General features: G+C 34.3%; 1 protein-coding gene across 8 annotated transcripts in view; it reads right to left on the bottom strand.

Moving 5' to 3' along the window:
- Positions 1-16979, bottom strand: part of Dip2 (disco-interacting protein 2) — a 44317-nt gene that overhangs the window by 4525 nt on the left and 22813 nt on the right. For 2 of the 8 annotated variants that reach the window (XM_072888070.1, XM_072888065.1), the window contains 12 exons: positions 15560-15769; positions 12401-12559; positions 8381-8575; positions 6743-7244; positions 6234-6570; positions 5257-6070; positions 4749-5179; positions 4390-4621; positions 1333-1463; positions 798-1184; positions 404-739; positions 3-299 (listed from right to left, as the gene is read on the bottom strand). In XM_072888070.1, coding sequence (XP_072744171.1) covers positions 3-299; positions 404-739; positions 798-1184; positions 1333-1463; positions 4390-4621; positions 4749-5179; positions 5257-6070; positions 6234-6570; positions 6743-7244; positions 8381-8575; positions 12401-12559; positions 15560-15769 — 4031 coding nt within the window. The remainder of the gene's footprint in view (positions 1-2; positions 300-403; positions 740-797; positions 1185-1332; positions 1464-4389; positions 4622-4748; positions 5180-5256; positions 6071-6233; positions 6571-6742; positions 7245-8380; positions 8576-12400; positions 12560-15559; positions 15770-16979) is intronic. The other 6 variants (XM_072888071.1, XM_072888068.1, XM_072888072.1 and 3 more) reach the window with 4 other exon arrangements.

The raw sequence follows: 16979 nt of genomic DNA, 5'->3' as shown, positions 1-16979 counted from the left end.
ACCTGTAAGCAAATGGCAGTGTTTACTCGGCAGCCAAACGAAGTGGAGACCGCGCGTGGACTCAAGCCTAGGGCGGAAAATAGTTTGCTAAAACTCGTCGTCAACGCTATCCGCGGCCTTTCCTCGGCAACGACGACGCATGTTCTTACGCATGCGAGACTGACCCCTCGTGCTTTGAGTGCATGAACTGAAGAGCCAAGTCCTTTGGTGCATAACTCCATGACACCATATGAGCAGAACGTATCTCTTACTCTGGATTGACTGACCGCTGATAGCCAGAGCGCGGGGTTAGCTTCCACCTGGCAACAAAAATCATCGATTTGAATTAATCATCGATAAAATCATCGTATCATCGATAAAAATGTCTATTCGACATTCACGGCAAGAAAATTACGAAATTTACCTCAGATGGTGGTATCAGTATCGAATGATGTCCACTGTATATACTGCTAAGACACCACAATGCGAAACCAAGGCCTGAATATGGATCTAAACAGAGGGCAATGTGTCTGGAGGGATAGAGCTCGCACGCTAATTTCATGGCGCGGCACAGTGAAGTCACCGCTGCATGAGACATCTTGATACCGGCGAGCATTCCTGTCGTCGAGACGCTGAAGTCCAGATAGGCCAGCATTTCCGCAGTAGGCGCCCGATACATCACCGGCAACTTCTTCTTTGGCATATCGTCCATATCCAGGATTATTGGCCAACTCTTTACATCGACCACGTTGTTCGCTTCCTACGAGACAATGCCAATCGATATCTTCGCTTTATCTAATTGAGCATTTTCAGTTTACCTTTGTCTTGAGCAACTTAAGAATGTTCTGGTTGGTCAACACGAGAACGGACTTGCTGACGTCCACGATCATGCGAACGGTCGGCAGGGTTGTCTGAAGGTTCTGTGGATGCGGCGGTCTAATAGTTACCGGTACTACTCCAACGTACAAGCAGCCGTAGAATGCGCATATCAGATCGGTACCAGGTGGAAAGATGAGTGCCACGTGATCTCCGGTATTGATCCTGCCTCGATCTAGAAGCAAATTCCCGATCCTCTCGGCCTTCTTGTGCAGCTGCGAGCAGGATAATGATGTGGCCACAGCACCTTTCGCATTTAATGACGTAAATATCACATGGTCCGAAGTGCTGACAGCGCGCCACCGTAAAATTTCAGAGATGAATTGATACTGCAAATGATGAGAAGATACCATATATAAAATATATATACATATATAATATATAATATGTAATACATAATGAGAGACAAATTCTATATATGAGTGGAAAGAGAACATTTTTATAAAATTGAATTTTATTTTCATCAGTCTTACAAACCTTTTTGGCATTATCGCTATCCTCATCTAAGACACCCATATCCCGTCCTTGCGCCGAGGCTAATCGATTGCCCTGGACGATATTTCCCACCATAACACTGGCCGGCCCGACATCTGCAACAGAATCTCCCGCTACACGCCCCCGCACCATTCCGTTAGTAAACCAACACAAACACTCAACCCGATAATGAAGTAGCTCACACACTCTTCCCTGACTGAGGTTGGAAAATCAAAACTAGAGAGCAATTTGGTTCTCGCCATCAGAGCCGGTAAAACCTTCCATTCCGCGCAGATCTGTTCGTGTTTTAACGCAGATTTATACGAATTTTTGAATCCATGGATGCTTGAGAATCTTCGAATGTGTTTTCTTTATTGAATAGTATAAATCTAGGCTGATTGTTATTAATGCCAGATTGCATTATGCGTTAAAATAACCAATATAAAAATAAACAAGTGCGAAAAAAAAAGTTTTAAATTCTAGCAAAAAAAGGAACAAAAAGTTTCTTAGTAATAAAAATAACGAATAATACTTTTTGCCAAATACTGAAATTTAATTATGACGCTTAATTAAAACACGAGGACGTTTGGACTCGGCTAAAACGGGATTATCGATTAACATGTTATTAACTGTGTCAAAAACTTATTAATTAAAAATTTATAAAACTTTTCGTCCCAACTTAATCAAATATTTAAATATTTTGTAAGATAGTTGTGAATCCCAAGTATTTCTCGAGAAAATATAATGATGATCTAAATAATACTTCAAAAAAAGAAAAAAAGATGCATTCATTTTATTTTATCATTCAAACTTTGCGCTTATATGACAATTTTATTTAATTAAATATATTTATTTTATTTAATTAATATATTTATCTAATTATTATTATTAATATTATTATTATTATTATTATTATTATTATTATTATTATTATTACTATTATTATTATTATTATTATTAGGGAACGTTATAAATAACATACACAAATAAATTAGAAAATTCTATTATAATTTATATATATGTATATATATACATATATATATATATATATATATATTATAATTACTCGTATGAGTAATTATTTATATAACGAACACACCTTTGGTGACTTTGATTTTAATATGTAAAAAGTAATCACATATTGCATTTTTAATATTTATATAAATAAATACCAAACTATACGAGACTACCGATTAAGATATAAGCAAATGTTAATTACATCTTATTTATAACAATTCAAGATATGAAAAATGTGCTGATTAATATTGAATCATTGACTTTAAATATAACTAGGGACATCATATCATGCAAGTGTGTGTCAAATTTCTAAAAGGTTATCAATTTAATATTGATATATAATTAAATTTTTTTAATGTGCTGATTTGTTAATTAGAATTTTTCCATTTTTTATTTTTTTCCTCCTTCCTCTATATTCACACAAGCACACACGCGTGTACATTCATTTTCTTTCACTGTAGAGTCTCTTGGCAATTTATACATAATACAATCTAAAAAAATGTATACATTATATTAATTCATAAAATAGTATTATTAATAGTAAATGTGACCAATTGGTTATGATTTCATATCTTTTAGCATTTTAGACTTAATTGTATAAATGTGGTTTATATATTATTTGATTCTTATATATTTTACACTACATTTAATTATTATTATTACTTATTTTAAACTTTAGTAAATTTTTGTTTCAGAAATAAATAATAAAAAAAAGTTTATGTTGGAAAACTATTTTAATATTTTTGGAAAACTATTTTTAATATTTTTGGAAAATTATTTTCTTGTGTTTAGGATTCTTGTATATTCAAGAAACATTAATGTCTCATACCAAGTCATGCACAACAATAGTAAAACAAACTGTGTGTGTGTGTGTGTGTGTGTGTGTGTATGTGTGTACACGCGAGCAGTCTAATTAATAAAAAGAGAATACTTTAAATTATCAAATCTCATAACGAGAGATTGAATTTTTGTTAGTAGGCTTAATCGAGAGCTTGAATTTTAATTATATAATGAAAAACAATCTTTATTCTTCTATGTGTGATTGAAACAGATATTATAGTGTGCAAAGTCCCAATATAAAAATTGTCATTTTATCTTTTATTAAATATATACATAATGTGATGATCGTGAGTTGTATGTCTACTCTCTATGTCGGAGAAGCCGGGATTCAAATATATTGAAAAACATCAAATTTATTGGAATTTATCCGATCACCACTTGTCGGAAGGCAAACTATCAAGAGTATTTTGTCACGAACTGTTCTAATCTAACAATAAGTCGTTCAAAACCGATATTAAACCGATATTAAAAACTGGAGGCTTATATATAACTGCGAAAGACGTATGTACACGCAACGGCAGAAATGGTGTCCGTCGGCAATTTCAGGATCACACGCATACACATGAAGTTAGTACATATGTATACGTATGATTTCTGTTGTATGTGTGTAACGCTGAAGTTGTCGACGGACACCATTTCTGCCGGTACCCGTACACCACAGATATATGTAAAAAGGTCACTATAGTTTCTAGTTAGTCACTGTAATTAAGTATTTCTAATTAAAAAAATAAATAATGACTACCTTAAAAACTCTGAAAAAATTTAAAAAAATGTATCTTTGTGCATACCACATTCACTTTTCAAAACTGTTTAAATTATGTTTAAAATATTGTTTTTTATCGTCAGAATTAAAAAGATATTTAAGTGTCTTTGTTTCTCGTGGACATCCTGTATAATAAAACAACACACACTTCAACTTTTTGGATAGATAAAATGTACATTAAAACAAAACACTTCATACAATTTTTAAAACACTTCATACAACTTTTAAAATAAAATGTGCTTTAAAGAAACACATTTGTTTATACAAGTTTATACATTTCTTTGCACAAGTTTTTAAACAAACATGTAGCGCCTTTTATTGTATCGCTTGTTTTATCTCTTTTTTAAAAGGTTTTTTAAAGTTTTTTTTTAAGTTTACGTGAAAGATACCTACTCAAAAGAATTTTAAAAGGTATAATACCCTTTGATAAATTCACTTACCTGAATGAACTTCACGCGGTTTCGGCAAATTAGTGACGCAGGTATGAGGACAAAGAAGTACGTTTGCTGGATGCAAGGCGCCTTCAAGAAAGCGACGTTTCGTCTCCGATAGATGAATGCCGCCTAATGGTGTTTTGGGCAAATAATTGGGTGGTACCAAGGCAAGGCAATATATTCCTACAGCGTGGATCGAGTCAACTGCTTGTAGTACTCGTGACATCCATTGGAAGCTCTGCGCGAAATAACAAATTTTCAAAGAATGTGCAAGTCAACTTTGGAGCGTGATTTTATCGAGAAATAAAATAGAATTCTTTTTCATCTTCATCAATAAAGTAACATTATATTTTCAAAACACATACCTCTTCTTCGCTACAATCAGGCCGTTGTTCGGCAACGACGCATATCCTCTCATCTCTGAGGACCCTCACGCTGAAAACGGCGATTCTACCGCGATAGATGAATTTCATCGGTTCAACTGCCAATACTGTAGCGATAATGTCGTCAGCATTATGTTTCCTGCCGGTCACTGTCATGAGACCGTCGCGTGATCCGCAAACGAAAACGAGTCCACCAGGACCGAGAAAACCTAACAAGCCTGATCGCGTGTATTCTACGTCGCCCAAAGCAGTACCGTCAGCTTGCAAAGGCGATACCTTGAAAGTATTGTTAGTGAGGCCTTGTAAGCCCCAATATTGACTACCAGTCGCCGCACTATGCACGCAAATCTCACCGACTTCGTCCGTCTTACAAATAGACGGCTGTCCTTCCATTTTAATAACAATTACTATACCTATACAAAAAATACAAGGATAAATTCTCAATAAAAATGAATTATACAAACATGACTCACACAAACAATTGACTCACTTCCAGGCATTACTTGTCCGCAATCTTGCAGCGTCAACGACGTGAGGGAATTCTCCTGATCCACTCTGACAACTCCGTAACTCAGCCCGGACATGGAAAGAACTCCACGACCAGTCGCGTTCACTCCCGCGCGTCCTGGCCTTCTTATTGAGACTGTGAGGGCCTCGCTGGAAGAGGCGCAAGGACAAACAGCATCCGGCCTGAGTCCTTTGGATTGGAATACCGAGAGAAACTGATCGCAGGATGACAAAGACCAGGGATTCGCACCGTCCGCTACGAGCAACAGTCTTAAAGATGCCAAGGAAACATCCTTATGATCCTTGGTAGCAAGCAAACCCCAGTGGAGATCCCGTGACTTTACGACGGCAACGCTTGCACGATGCTTCGTGATCATCTGCATCCAACTAGCGGGATTGACTTTCATCAAGGCATACGGAATGAAGATAACATGCATGCCATTCAGCACACTGGTCAGAGTACTGTGCCAAAGGCCAACCTCTCGTTTGAAGTCCAGCACGCAGACGGCATTCTCGCCTTCAGTATAGCCGCAAGCCTGCGTAAGAGCGCGACAGTGAGCCATCATCGCTGCCCTGGTAATGGTCACACCCATCACAGAACCGTCTTTGTCGGTGGTATATTCAATATACGCGGGCGTATCATCGGTGAGTCGCGGTGGGGACAGCCAGTCCTTAGGCGTCTTGCCCAGATGTTCGGTAACAAACCAATGCAATTTCGGCCAGCCTTTAAAAGCCACTACCTCGCCAGCTGCCGTCTTAGGCAAACCCTTCAGACACGCTTCACTAGTCAACGCCACCTAAAAAATATTGAGATATAAATGCTACTGATCCCTAAGATCCGGAGAACTATTACGTTTACGTATGTAATTACATAACGTTAACTAACAACTATACAGTCAGATACGCAATTTAGAAAATAATGTTGATCGGCAAATAAGGTGACATATAGTACCAGCTTACTTGAATTCCACAACTTCCCAGGAGAAAACCAATCTGTTGAGAACCCGCGTCACGTCGGGTCAAAGGAACTTCAATGGGCACCGGTACAATACCGGCCTGCAAGCAACCGTAAAAAGCACACATAAAGCTAATCGGATCGTTATTCGGATAAACTAGAGCGATCCTGTCACCGGGTTTTAGGCAACAATCGCCACCGCGACTTAAAGCCTTATTCAATAGAGTATAGGCGATTTTATGCGAGCGGCTGAGCAATTTGCCATACGTGAGTGTTACGCAAAGTTTGCCATTAGGATCCAAGACGGTGGCTACAGGTGCTTTATATGTCGCCGAGCCGTACCTGTGGACACATAGTAAGTAAACGTTTACATAGATAATTAAATCTACAAATCAAAATGTCCAACATTAATCAGTTACAGATTATCTCCTGGCACAATTCTTCAACCTAATTATCTAATAATTACTTTTCAATATAATATTCGAGAAGATTGGGAACTATTATTCTAGCTCACCTCTGAATCGCGGCTTCGAGAGATCGCGGCAGGCCGGAAGGCACTGAAAGCATCTCTCCAATCGCTGACGTCATGGAACCGCCCTCAGGTTTGGGAGCATTCGGGTCTTTTGGATTCGCAGCGATTTCTAGCTCGATGTCATCATCCTCGTAGAACTCGGGTAACGGCCGGCGCTTCGGACGTTTCAACGTGTTCAGCAACTGCTGGATCTTGGCAGAAACCTTCCAACGGCCAGTGGTGCCGGTATTATTCTGATCCTCGACCACGTGCGCATAACGATTGACCCGATCAGCGCCGGGCCGACGCGTTGCCGATTGCTGCTGGCCAACCGGGTTACTCGTCACGTGAGTTACGTCCGGTGGTTGGATGTTGCAGTAGGCATGCGGCGTGTATTCAGCAATGTCGGTGATATCAGCACCGGGCGGTTTTCTTGCCGGTGGTCTCGGCGGTGGTGGAGTATCGCGGGCGGAACCGGTACTGCTGGTATCTGAGAGACCAGTGCCTGCAGGAGTCAATGATCACTTATTAAACACGCGATAGAAAGCGACAGGGCACTTGGTAGCGTTTCTTCTTTTTTTTTGGCATATACTAGAGTAGATCAAAAAGTAAAATTCTCTATTTTATTATGATTTTTATTGTATTTATTATTTCTGCAAATTGGATTATGTTAAAATAGAATAATTACTTTTTAAAATAGACTACTTTTCAATATAGTCTTCAAAAAGATTAATGCATTTGTTTTACCTTAGTACGAGTTTAAAGATTCACTCCCGATAAAAATCCGGTGATTGATATTTAAACTATTCTTGAACAGCATTCTGTACCATCAGTTTAGCATCATCTAGAAATTGTCTTCCTCCAAATGTTTCTTCAATGATTCAAACAAATAAAAATCAGAAGAAACCAGAGATTGGGCTATAAAGAAGCTACTCCATAATGTTCCGATCAAATAAACCAATAGTTCCAACAATAGTTCGAAGTGCAGAATGAGGCTGGTATTATCGTAAAGAAAATTCACAAGAAAGGTATCTCTCTTTTCTAGAGAGAAGTCTAGATTTCTTTCTTCAAATAGTTTCCTTGATTATTCAAGAGACGCGGTAGCGTCTCGCGTTAAGTGTATCTTTTTAAATCTTTCGTTATTATTGAAAAGGAAACGCTACTGTGTATCATATACCGAAACGAGGACACTTTTCAGGAAATGAATTAAAATATTTCGTAATTGAGTAGTACAGAATGATGGTCAAGAATTATTTAAACATCAAGAGTCGAGAGAGAATCTTCAAACTTAAACCAATGTGAGACAAGTGCATCTTATCGAAGACAATATCGAAAAGTTGTCATTAGCTTCTATTTGAACAATAAGTTCAATTTGTGCATAAGTTGTATATAAAAATCGTAATAAAACAGAGAACTTTATTTTTTCATTCACTCTAGTATATTTTTTGTACGGGATTGACAAAATCACATTTACGATTATGTTGCATTATTGTTCGATTAGTGTTTAATTCACTGATCTCATTCAAAGAGTAAACTCTTTTTACAGAACTCTTTTTCTAAATTCTCGATTCTTTATATTCGTCTCCGACGTACCTATCCTCGTATAATAACGTAAGAGTGGACAGTGAAACAAATATTTACCGGTCGGACCACCTGCACCAGGGCTCTCCTCGGTGACGACACTGTCCTCATCGCTGCTAGATTCGCCGCTATCACGTCTTTCCCGATCAGGGCTCCTGGCCATTACAGAGGTTCTCTTCGATGGCATCGGCAGGGACGGCTTTGGTCGTCCTTGCATCGCTGCCAAAGCCTGCTGCACCGCTTCCTGGCGCACCTCTAAGTACGTAAGAATCGATTATTCAAACAAATGACGAGAACGGATGACAACGCAAAGGTAATAATTTTATTTTTACTTTCATATTTACTGATGATCTAACTCAACATTCTTGTAGCGCACACGTGTATGTACACATGTACGGAAGCATTCGTGAGAAGAAGATGCTAAAAGAGAGAGATATAGAAAAATTGAAGAGACTTAAGCAAAGATTTTTCTTATAAATGTTCCAGCCATTGTTAATATTGGCGTCCATTTAAATTGATCAGATAGAATCAGTCCGGATATTGTGTGTATGTACCTATAATTGATGTTGTGTCTAAATAAACAAAATAACTAATATTTAAACGAAAAAAACCAGCTTTAATAGCATAACTGATAATAAAATTCATTTTATTAACACAATAAAGATAAAATATATAACAACAGTAAAACAATGCAATTTACAATTTATAAAAAAAAAGTTATTGCAAATAAGGGAAAAAATGCAACTAAAAAGACATTTAAATTTAAAAAACTTTAGCCTAGTAATATGTATCAATAAAAAAAATTGCGCGCGCGCCTCTCTCTCTCTTAACATAAAAAAAAAACATGAAAACAATATTCTTTAATTTTTCTTAGACATAACTTAAAGAATATTAAACTTAAAGACATTTAAAGTGGTTAATAAAATAAGTATATAATAAGTAAATTTTCATAATGTATATAATTTTTACTCCTAACTAATCAATTTTTTGATATCATCATTTTTATATGAAAAGCAGATTTAAGTAATAAAATATACATTAAAGTCACGTTTTCTTTGTACAATTATCTTTAGGTGGATAAAATATAATAAAATAATCTTTTTTCTGTGCAATAATTTTTTAAACAAACACATGGAAGCACTTAGCATCTTTTTTACTTTTTTTTTAGAAATTTAGAATTAGAGAATTTTTTAACCTATATATTACTTTTTTAATTTTAATACACACCTACGCATAAAAATGCACTATATTAAATTTAAGATTTTTGTAAAAAAGCTACATACTTAAATACATTAACAATTAAAATTACATTATTTACATTAATATAATATATATTAATGTAAATAATACTTAATAAATAGATAAAATATGAAAATAAATTTTCCTATATAAACAATTGAAATATAAACACTATGAACAATTGCACAAAATATGTAAATACTCAAATTAAAGACAAATTGATTGAACGAAACGATTAAAGTTACCAACTTTAAAACTTTAACTTGTTAAAAAAAATAATTAGTTTTAAGGTATAACTCCTCAAATACCAGTCCCCTCTATGATAGTTTATCGTTGGTTACATAATTACATAATTTCGCAAAAATTCACATCTAGCTAATAATATATAATACATTTATAGAAATATATTAGGAAATTCAATATTTTAAAAACAAGTAAAAGTTTATATTATATATATATATTAATGGAACAAAAATTTGTATTATTGTTATTGTTTAATAATCTAAATAAGATGATTTAATAATATGTAAAATGTAATATGTAATTCTATATTATTATCATAATATCCTATATATCTAATGATTCTATCGATTCTTGACTTACGACCTTTCAATAAGATACAGTTTGTTGACGTGTCAATCAGTAACAATGTATCAAATGGAAAATTATCTGCACTTGCATTGAGATAAATATATATCCGTTTATCGATTTCAAACGAAGCAAATTTTTTCGATTATGATGCAAAACGACGTTTCATACTAGAAGAAGCATAAGATATGCCGACAAGGCGCACAAACCAAGCTTCTAGAAGTTTCGCAATTTATTCAAAGAACTAATGCAGCGCTCTGGAGACATGAGACAAAATGACGAAAAAATTATATAGATAAATAATGTTAATCGCATTCAATATCATACATATATTCAATATCACATATATTCCATCAAAATTGTAACAAATATAATAACAGTATAAATTTCTTTCATGCATAAACTATAAAAATATAAATTACCTATTATATGTCTAAATTTCTTAGACGAGTTAAGACAATTCTAAAAATAATTATTTTTTATTTATATCGACTTTATTTATTATTAAATATATTTCAGAAATTAAATATTTAGAATTAAAAAACGTATTTATGTCTTACAATAGCTTTCTTAGTTGTTGAATACAAACAAAAATGCATGAAAAAAAGACTCTTTAACAATTTAAATCACAATTTTTCATTCAATATTACTATTTATCAATTTATATTCGTTATTTTGATGAGAAAAAAATTTGTACTTGTAGACCAAAAGAGTCTATAAATTTATGCGATTTGAACACTATTCAAAAGTTCGGTGACTAATTTTTTTTCCAGCGATACTAATTGCATCATCTCTTTGCCAATTAGAAATTAGTAGAAAGCCTCATGAGTCGTTTTTTTTTATCGCAATCAAATCAGTAGTTCGTGTACACGTTTGTCAGACTTTTTACATTTTTACGATTTTCGAAATGAAGCAGAGAGCTGCGATTAAATTTTGTATTAAATATGGTAATACCCTACTCCAGAAACACACAAAATGCAAATTGCATATGAAAAAGATTGTATTACTCGTAGTAGGGCTTTCAAGTGGTATTAACATTTCAATCAAGACAAAACCGATTCAAAAATAAAGATGTTAATTGCTGTTTTTGATTCGCGAGGAATCATCCATCGAGAATTTGTACCGCCAGGCCAGACTGTTAATGGACAGTTCTATTGTAACGTAATAGATCGTTTTTAAAACGAATTCCCCAAGTTAGGCAGAATTTGTACCAATCAGGAGATTGATTTCTATTATATAATAGTGTTCCGGTGCATTCTTTGCTAATTGTCAGTAGATTTTTAATTTAAAAATCTATTATTGTGATCACACATCCACTGTACTCCCCGGCTGACCTTTTCTTATATCCAAAGCTGAAAATGATACTCAAAGAAATCCGTTTGGAGAATGTGGAGATAATTCAACGTACAGTGACAACGATCTTAAACACAATCTTCTGGAAGATTTTTCTAGTGCTCTCCAACGACTGTATGAACGCTGCCAAGTTTGTATAGAGGGGCAAGGGATGTTGAAAATTAAAAAGTAAAAAATCCTAACTTTGCAAGTAAAGATATTGGAGAGCATGATGACTTTGACTATATCAATGTAATAATTAATTGTTCATAAATCATAAATTTAATTTCAGGATTCAATTGAAATTGATAATCACAAATCACTATTTTCAATATACTTCCTGGCTTATAAACTGCGAAGTATGTTCTCCTATTGATCTTTATTAAATTGCACAATTCTTTCTTTACTTCTTATCTCATATTATATATACATATTTGGTTATGTCAAATGAATTTAACAGCCATCATTGTACCGTCACTCAAAGTATTATTATTCATTTCTAACATTACATTAATACGACACCTCATTACACTGAAGAAGGCCCAAAATCGGATTCAAAATGTTCGCCTCTATCTTTAATTTAGTTTTGTATAAATATATAATATAATAGTATTTTGTAATACGTCCATTTATTTTTGTTATTGTAATACTGTATATACTTTGTAATACATTATTGTTTGACAATATTATTGCTCTCTAAACTCTACTTATATCCCAATTAAAAAATAAAATTGCATTTATCTGTAAAATTCGATTTTTAATAGCACTAGTCCCCGAACTTTTTGAATAGACTGTGTATAAAAATTTACAATAGCAAGTAAAAAGAGATCTCTAAAATAATTAAATAATATATACCTACTGTCATATTACCTGCATTAGTAGTTTCGGTATTCCTGGCATCACATCTACAAATGTACTCACCAGAATGATAACGGCTTTCATTGCGTGTAAGTCTGCGATTACCACGTCTCGCAGCAGCCGCCACTACCGCCGCCGCTACAGCAGTCGTATTGCCGGTGTTTCCTGTGAAGCCGCCAGATCCTGGGGGACTGACGATCCCGCCAGGCGCTAAGCGATCACCTGCATGCAAAATAACAACAACAAACGGCACATAGACAAAAGTGGGACACTACAAGGACTGCAAAAACTTATCATTGTTAACTTTTCTTCGGTCTCGCTGCATCCGAATAAACAAGCTCGAACATTGAATATACTTAAAATTAGTACACATTCTCTCTTCTTATTTATTATCTTCGCTATTATTAATTGCAAGTCAATCATAGTAAATTTCTAGAGCTCTTAAAAAGCGTCGGAAAAAATAAATCAAACTGTTTTATGCGATTTAATGAAGACTCCATAGACCCAAAGATCCTTAAAGTCAAAGTTAGGAATGAAGAATTCATTGATCTTAATAACATTCGCATCAAATGAAGCAAGTTTGATCGTTTTGAAAACGATTAATGACATCATAAACTTTGTCTTGGATTAGTTCTGTCTAGGAATATTTAGATTAAAGAAATATTTCAAGCAAACGTTTGATTAATTATTTAAAACAAAGAATCTGTGTTTAAGTAATCTTGTGCTTTAAAGCAAAAATAGCATTAAACGAGATGTACTTGATATTATTTTCATTCGAAATCTCACTTCTTGAAATCTGTAACATGTCCTGAACAGAGGAAAAATCTTGGTTTTACACGGGCTCGATCTCAGAATCTACACCACAGCAATTAAGGACTTTGCCGCTCAACCACATAGGACTCTCTTATATTATTTTTATTATTAATGTAATTTATATTAATCAGATTCAAAACTCATTTACGTCAAACATATATTCATAGTGAAGTTGGTTTAATCACCTTCAGAGTGATCAAAACTTGCTCCACTCGAAAACGCTATAAGGCAGGAATCTCAAAGAGCACTTTCTGCCAAGCAAAATGTGCTATCTTCTTTTCCTTCATAGTCCATTTCTAAATCATAGCAAACTTGTTGGAAAGGATAGATGAAAAGGAGATAAAGACAATTTCGGTGTTATTCGACGAATTAATCTCCGAAATCTTTCAAAAGTAATCTAAAGCATACTATGTTGCTACAAAAAAGGTATATATTTAAGATTTAAGTCTTTTAAAATCATAGAGGCAATGAAAATCACTTTCCCCTTCTATCATACAGTCCGCTAAAGTAGTTCCCGAGTTCGAGACTCCTAAGGCGTTTAAATTCCAAGTTAGCATTGCTCTCACGAAGAGAACTCGTTAAGTCCTCTACGATTTATATACCGTGGAAGAATGTCATTTATCCGGATGCGAGCTAACCATCTAATTGCGTCATTAATGATTGGTCATTTTACCATCTAATACTGCATCTCGTGAGTACAATTCATCATATCGTCCGTGGTAGGAAGGTCGGAGAAGGAGGAGTGCTGATGCCGTGATTCGATTGGATTAATCGTCGGGCGATTTCAAGAGATCCGTGCGAATCATGCTTACGTAAAAATTTATCACTCATTATTTATCAAGAAAGATAATAGATCGAACTTTATCGAAATGCGCGCCATGTGAAAAAATAAGAAAAAAGTGACATTTTCTTGACAAAAAAAATATCTGTGAGATATCTATAATTCATATCGCGAGTATCTTTCATAAAAATCCTATAAAATATTGAAAATCCTTATTATAAGTAGTACAGTAAGAACATAATATTGGAACTAGCGAGAATGGCAGACCCACCGCTAGCTGATTGCAATTTAATTCGCAGATAGAACAATCTCAACTACGCCTGATATCGTTAAATTGTAAAAGTATCTAAAAATGCAAAAGCGTCTTGAGACAACACCCGCGAGATAGGGAATAAGCAAACAACACTACAAGAGAAGTACAAACAGTTACGGATGGATGAAACTCGCTCGTTGCAGTGTGTAGAAAATGGAAATATATTCATTCTATTTACATTCGCTTTTTATACAAATGTGATAGGATGTATAACGATATATGTATATCAAAAGAACGAAGAAATTTCAAAGCGAAGAATATTGTGCTGTTATCTCGTAAAACTTACATATAGTTTCCATATTGAATCCTCTCTTACAAAACTGTTAGAAAATAATTTTAATAGAGGAATGTGGAATTTTATTGTGATATTCTTAGACAAGGTAACTACTCAAATCTTGAAAAACTTCCAATCTTCCAGGTATTTTTATTCTAAATCAGAGAATATTTTAATTCAGTGTAACTTTCTAAAATATAATTTTTTTATTTCATGTTTTCTAATGTCACTCTCATGTCAAGGAAAAACACAAAGTCTCTTAGTTTCAAGTGTTAGATTTATAAATGTACTTAAAAAACTAAATAACTTTTAAAATAAATATTTATTGCTTACAAATATTTTCATTGTTTTTATCACTAAAATTACAATATGTACTGCATATTTTTTCAATATTTTGTTAAGACAATGAATATAAATAAAGAGAATAATATGTATATGTATATGTATTTTAAAACATAATTCACTTGACTTACCAACTGTTTACAATATGAGAGCAAATTTATTTATCAAAGAGAGAACATTTTTAAAAATTCTTTGAGTCCCAATAAAATTCTATGAAAATTCCAAATTTTTTATTTTTCTCCTGTGAGTAGATACCTTGTTATAACTTAAAAAATCATGCTATTTGCTTATATGTATTTGCGTGTGCGTCTGCGTGTGCGTCTGCGTGTGCGTCTGCGTGTGCGTGTGCGTGTGCGTGTGTGCGTGTGTCGTGTGCGCGTTAGTGCGTGTGCGCGTGTGTGCGTGCGTGTGTGTGTGTGTGTGTGTGTGTGTGTGTGTGTACGTGTGTGTAAAAATAAAACCACAAATTGTATACACGACAATTAAAGAATAAAATCGAATGTAAATTACGTCATTATATTCTAATCTCTAACAATCACAAAATCTATAACAATCATTTTCCATACAGTTAATTACAGACAAACTAAAAGCTGAGATCGAAGCAAAACAACAACATTACGCGTAATAATCAACGTCCCGTTTTACCGCAACTCAGAAGAACATTCTTTCGCTGTGGTTACGTAATGTGCATGGCACTACCTGAGTGATAACGTTTCTCGTTGTGCGTGACACGTCGTTGTGTGCGCCGTGCACGTGGTTGCGGTCGGCCGCCGCCATAGCTGCCGCTTCCTCCTCCTTCTCCACCACCACCACCGCTTCCGTAACTCGTTCTTTCCAGTCCTTTATCAACGCCTCTGTCACCGCCGTCACCATCACCACCTCCACCACCAATACCACCATTTCCAGTTCCTACGATCCACAAATATATGCTCACACAACTGGAGCATTATTTCTATTCTTAAATATTCATATTTACGTTTTACCATAGTCATTGTCTTTTCCTAGCCATACCAGCAATTTTTTAGGATATCTACTCAAATTTTGTAACATAATTCTCTAATAATTCCCTGAACTTCTAATATAGAACATTATGTGTAGAGTGTGTAGAGGTGAAAGAATGATTCAAAGAATTAGGTAAAGATAGTGAGGATAGAATAGCAACAGCATTTAGTGATGAATTGGATGGAAAGAAAGGTAAAATATTGAAAAAGATATGGAAAGTAAAAGAAAAAGAATTAAGAAAAAAATTAAGAAAAGAAAAGGACAGTGACTAGGAGATTGTAAGTGTAACTGTGATTACTTTAGAAATGAGATTAGATTAGATTAAATTAGATTATTTATATATTTTCTAGCTAGCTAGTTACTATAATTTAAGTATTAATTAATTATTTATATTGTTTGAATAGAGGTAGAAGGTATGTGATATTTATTTGTAAAGGAATGTAAGTATGGATGGATGAATGAGTAATAAGTTTTTCTGTAAACCAAGTCCCCTTCCTGGCTCGTATGCTTGAAGAGTAATAAATATATATATAATTCCCTCATCTTCCAGGATATTTTTATTCAAAATTTCAAGTAAATAAAATATTTTATAGATCTCATAGTACAAATTTCAACTGCTAGTTGCAATTTGCTATGTGCAAAACTGAAAAAAAACTGAATACTTTTCGTAAAATCTACGTTTTTTACATGATTTATATATATATGTACGAAAGCCAGTCGGAAAGTTTGTGAAATGACGTCTTTAATTCCACGGTAGAACTACAACTTTTAGTGCGAAGTAAGCCTTCATCCTTTATGTGAACTTACGTGAAGTTTGAAATAAATTGGTAAATATTTATTCATTAGGCCGGAAACACACGAAAAAACTTAAACCATAAGACTTAAAGCATAAGCGAATCGACCAATCACGGTCGAGACCTTAAGCAGCCATTTTAAAACGTCAGCGCTGAAAATTCCGTATGATTCAAATTGTTACGTCTTAAGTCTTACGGCTTAAGTTTTTTTGTGTGTTTCCGGCCTTACTTAGCAGCTGTTTAAAGTTGACGTGCATTGTGTTTTTTAGAAAATAGAAAAATTCAAGCATCGTACTGTGATAAAATTTCTTGTAAAAAAAGGA

This window comes from Anoplolepis gracilipes, chromosome 3 (genome assembly GCF_047496725.1).
Source record: "Anoplolepis gracilipes chromosome 3, ASM4749672v1, whole genome shotgun sequence".
Classification (NCBI taxonomy): domain Eukaryota; kingdom Metazoa; phylum Arthropoda; class Insecta; order Hymenoptera; family Formicidae; genus Anoplolepis; species Anoplolepis gracilipes.
Note: the sequence above shows the minus strand (reverse complement) of the source record. Positions and strands in the feature narration are given on the sequence as shown.